Source organism: Octopus sinensis, linkage group LG23, assembly GCF_006345805.1.
Source record: "Octopus sinensis linkage group LG23, ASM634580v1, whole genome shotgun sequence".
NCBI classification, from domain to species: domain Eukaryota; kingdom Metazoa; phylum Mollusca; class Cephalopoda; order Octopoda; family Octopodidae; genus Octopus; species Octopus sinensis.
Window position 1 is genome coordinate 279493 of NC_043019.1, and position 5000 is coordinate 284492.

At 39.8% G+C, this 5000-nt stretch overlaps 1 protein-coding gene across 2 annotated transcripts in view; it reads right to left on the reverse strand.

Moving 5' to 3' along the window:
• Nucleotides 1-931: 931 nt before the first annotated feature.
• The window catches only part of LOC115223635 (puromycin-sensitive aminopeptidase-like), a 67509-nt gene continuing 63440 nt past the window's right edge, over nucleotides 932-5000 (reverse strand). The window contains exons 21-22 of one of the 2 annotated variants that reach the window (XM_036512463.1): nucleotides 4980-5000; nucleotides 932-1170 (exon numbers count right to left, since the gene is read on the reverse strand). The exon at nucleotides 4980-5000 is cut by the window's right edge and continues 27 nt beyond it. In XM_036512463.1, the coding sequence (XP_036368356.1) occupies nucleotides 1039-1170; nucleotides 4980-5000 (153 nt within the window). In that variant the 3' untranslated portion in view covers nucleotides 932-1038. The remainder of the gene's footprint in view (nucleotides 1171-4979) is intronic. The other variant, XM_036512462.1, reaches the window with a different exon arrangement.

Genomic DNA, 5000 nt, shown 5'->3' on the forward strand with positions numbered 1-5000 from the left:
AACAAAGGAAAAGAAACTGCTACATTGTTTTAAAATTCAAGGTGATAGTCATTATTGAGTTGGCAGGGTCTTGTGTCTAGAGAAGAAATGAATCATTAACACGTATTACTTCCGTCTTCACGATCAGAGTTCGAATGTTACCGGGATCCACATTGCCTTTCATCCTTTCGAGGTCGATAAAATAAATACCATTTGAGTACGGAGGTCGATGTAATCGACTTAGCCTTTCATTCGAAATTGCTGGCCTTGTGTGGTGGCAACATTTTGAAATCATTATCAAAGACAAGAATGCATTTCAATGAAACGGAAGTGTGTTTTTATTGGTGTGAAACTATTTCTGTGATTTTTTGATTAGATTTTACAAAATTTTATTTAATCAAGATTAGTTTATGAAAAAAAAAAAAAGGTTTGATACAAGTAATTTACACAGCAAAGTGTAATTAAAATTGTCATCCTCCTCCTCCTCGTCATCATCATCATCATCATCATCATCATCGTCGTCGTCGTCGTCATCATCATCATCGTCATCATCGTCATCATCGTCATCGTCATCATCGTCATCATCGTCATCGTCTTCATCATCGTCGTCATCATCATCATCATCGTCATCATCATCATCATCATCATCATCATCATCGTCGTCGTCGTCATCATCATCATCATCATCATCATCATCATCATCATCATCATCATCACCATCATCATCGATGTCGAAGTCATCATGTCATCATATCGTCATCTTCCATCGCCGACGCCGTCATCATTACTCTTGTGGTTATTATGTCGTCATCCACCACCACCACCACCACCACCACCAGTCGTCGTCGTTGTCGTCGTCATTGTCCTCGTCATTATTATCATAGTCCTCCCCCTTTTCTTCTTCTTTCTCCTCTTCCCCCTTGTCATCATCATCATCATCATCATGATTATCATCGTCCTCGCCATCGCCGTAGTCGTTACTGTCGTCGCTTAGCCGTTGTTGTTGTCAGCGTTGTCGTTGTCAGCGTTGTCATTGTCAGCGTTGTAATCAGTGTGATTCTAATAAGTGAGGACCAGCTGCTTGATTTTTGACGGATCGTTTTCCTCCCAGTTGAAGTTCTTCATTATCCTGTAGATACAGCGCTTCAACACTTGTGGCTCACAAGATGGTTGATGGGCCTCAAAAAATGTCTGAAAAGATTAAGAAAACAAATTTAAAAAAAAAACAACAAAAAACAAAGCAAAAATCAGAACGAATATATATTTGTTTATATAAATAATGAATCAAAAGGCGCAGGAGTGGCTGTGTGGTAATTAGCTTGCTTACCAACCACATGGTTCCGGGTTCAGTCCCACTGCGTGGCACCTTGGGCGAGTGTCTTCTACTATAGCCTCGGGCCGACCAAAGCCTTGTGAGTGGATTTGGTAGACGGAAACTGAAAGAAGCCCGTCGTATATATGTATGTATATATATATATGTGTGTTTGTGTGTCTGTGTTTGTCTCCTTAGCATTGCTTGACAACCGATGCTGGTGTGTTTATGTCCCCGTCACTTAGCGGTTCGACAAAAGAGACCGATAGAATAAGTACTGGGCTTACAAAGAATAAGTCCCGGGGTCGATTTGCTCGATTAAAGGTGGTGCTCCAGCATGGCCGCAGTCAAATGACTGAAACAAGTAAAAGAGTAAAAGAGTAAAGTGTAATACACAAAACAGCTATACAACACGCACCACCCGAGGGATGAAGAGAGAGAGAGAGAGAAGGGGACGTGAGAAGACATAGCACGCCATCTTCAAAGAATGTCTGAAGCAACCAGCATCATCTGGAAAGATGCAGGTGACTCTACTCAAAACCGAGATTATTGGACAATGTCTTACTCACCGATTTGTAGGCCAACCGTACGGGAGGAACTAAGAGTAAAATCTAAGACATATGATGGCGATATATCATGGTAAGAGATATAGAATAGAACGATATTTTATCCGTCTTTACGTTCTGAGTCCAAATTCTGCCGAGATTGACTTTGCATTTTTTCCTTTCGGAGTGGATAAAACAAGAACTTGTTGAGACTTACACCCACTCTCAAAATTGATGGCCATTAACCAAAATTTGGATCCAGTTTAAGGAACTATTGTTGTATAATATCATATCTAATATTATGTGACATATGACTATATATATTAGTCAAACACACACACACACACACACACACAACACACACACACACACACACACCACACACACACACACACACACACACACACACACACACACACACACACGCACACACACACACACACACACACGACAAGGGAACAAAAAATTATACAAGGAACTTCATTAGCTGACAACTGTTTCTGCTATAAGATGCATTGCACTTAAAATCGAGTGCTTGTGTATCACACTTATAACTCGTCAGAGCTTCAGAAACTGAACCCAGTTAATTTGGCTAAGTTGACAAGTCGCTCAAACAACAATAAAGTTTTGACATTTCCCACATTTTAGTCAAACACACACACACACACACACACACACACACAGACACACACACAGACACAGACACACACACACACAGAGACACACACACACAGAGACACACACACAGACACACACACACAGACACACGCACACACAGACACACACACACACACACACACACACACACACACACACACAAGGGACAAAAATTATACAAGGAACTTCATTAGCTGACAACTGTTTCTGCTATAAGATGCATTGCACTTAAAATCGAGTGCTTGTGTATCACACTTATAACTCGTCAGAGCTTCAGAAACTGAACCCAGTTAATTTGGCTAAGTTGACAGTCGCTCGCTCAAACAACAATAAAGTTTTGACATTTCCCACATTTTAGTCAAACACACACACCACACACACAGCACACACACACACAGACACCACACACACACACACAACACACACACACACAGAGACACACACACAGAGACACACACACAGACACACACACACAGACACACGCACACACAGACACACACACACACACACACACACACACACACACACACACACAACAAGGGAACAAAAAATTATACAAGGAACTTCATTAGCTGACAACTGCTTCTTCTATGAGATGCATTGCACTTAGAATCGAGTGCTTGTGTAACACACTTATAACTCGTCAGAGCTTCAGAAACTGAACCCAGTTAATGTGGCTAAGTTGACAAGTCGCTCTAACAACAATAATGTTTTGACATTTCCCACATTTATTTCTGCAGCAAGCACTGAACAGACACGAAACATAAATACACTCAATACTACTACGAGAGGAGCCCATGGCACAAGAACTATCGTGCTAAAAACATCGTTTACGGGTGTGAAGAAATTACGAGTGTAACTAAGTATGGGCTAGAGCCAACAATTTCACAAGCACTTTTATATACATGACCACTCGTTCCATTACTCTAAATTGGCTCGCTCTACTTCTTTGGTTGAGTAAATCTGGAAACTTAAAAATCAAAACACCCACTGTACATTGTAATGGAACACAGGGAAATTTACCAAACTATACACGGGGGAATGAAAGCCATGGTTGTACAGCCAGGAAGCAATTTATATTTTATTATTCGGTAAAAACAAACCTCTAAAAAAATGAAATGATTTGATTATCAATTTCAAATAGAAGATTCTGCGAACATTTAGACACTCTGATGAAGAGGATATCGAATTTCCCTTTATCTGAAGTTTGGACATAGATGAACTAGAACCGAACACTACTTTGACTCCTTCTATTAAGTCCCTTCTCAATTTAACTACTGGATTATTTTGTCTCTCTCTCTCTCTCTCTCTCTCTCTCCTATTGGAAGCCGTAGTCTTTTTTCTTTTGCCTGTTTTGATATCCTGCCACGCATATATGCACGTATTTACATGTACGTGTTTTGTTTATACACCAGACTGCTTCGGGATAGCACCTTGGGAAAGCTCCTTACACGACCCCGACCGTTAAAGAACACTGTCCTTGACCAGGCGAAACAACTCACCCCAATGTTTCGCTATTATTGCAGCTCTTCGGTAGCGTGTACTCGACATACTTCAAACTAAAATTAATCGCCGGACTTGGATATATAAGAACCAGCTCCACTCGAGAAGGGTAAATTATCTCATGGATAAAATATTCTCCTAAACTAACATACTATTTAGGCTATGAATAAGATTATTGATGGAAAATAAGAGAACAATCATGGACACGTGTTTCTGGCGTGTCATCAGTACGATCAATCGTCCGACCCTATTTTTAGAAGCCAAAGGACTTTCACTTACACAAAACAGAGATGAGATCAAATACATTTACCTAAAATAAACAGAAAATAAAATATTTTATATTTGGTCAAGGTGTGGCTGTGTGTTCAGAAGCTTTCTTCTCAACCACATGGTCCTGGGTTCAGTCCCACTGCATGGCATCTTGGCCAAGTGTCTTATGCTATAGCCTCGGGTCAGCCAAAGCTTTGTGAGTAGATTTGGTAGACGGAAACTGAAAGAAGACCGTCGTATGTATATATATATATATATATATACGTATATATATGTGTGTATGTGTGTGTGTGTGTGTGTGTGTATGTATGTATGTATGTGTGTGTGTATGTATATGTATCTCTTTATGTCTGTGTTTGTACTCCAACCATCTCTTGACAACCGGTGTTAGTGTGTTTATTTTTCCGCAAAAGGAGCTGACGCAAAAAGTACTGGAGTCGATTCATTCGATTAAAATTTCAAGGTTGTGGCCCAGCAAGGCCGGACAACGAAATAAGAATTAGGTTTTCGCTCGACCTTTTATAATTAAAAACTAAGTCACCCTGAAATCATATCTTTTTATTTTTTCTTCTTAAAATGGAGGAATGAAACACATATGATCTTGAAGTACAATGCCTGATAAAAAACATGATAGCCATGTATAGAACCCCTTTGCTGTATTAGAATTGATCAACAACATTTTAGATACAAAATATTTATAAAAATCAGTCTACCTGAATTTCTTCCTGCTTGGT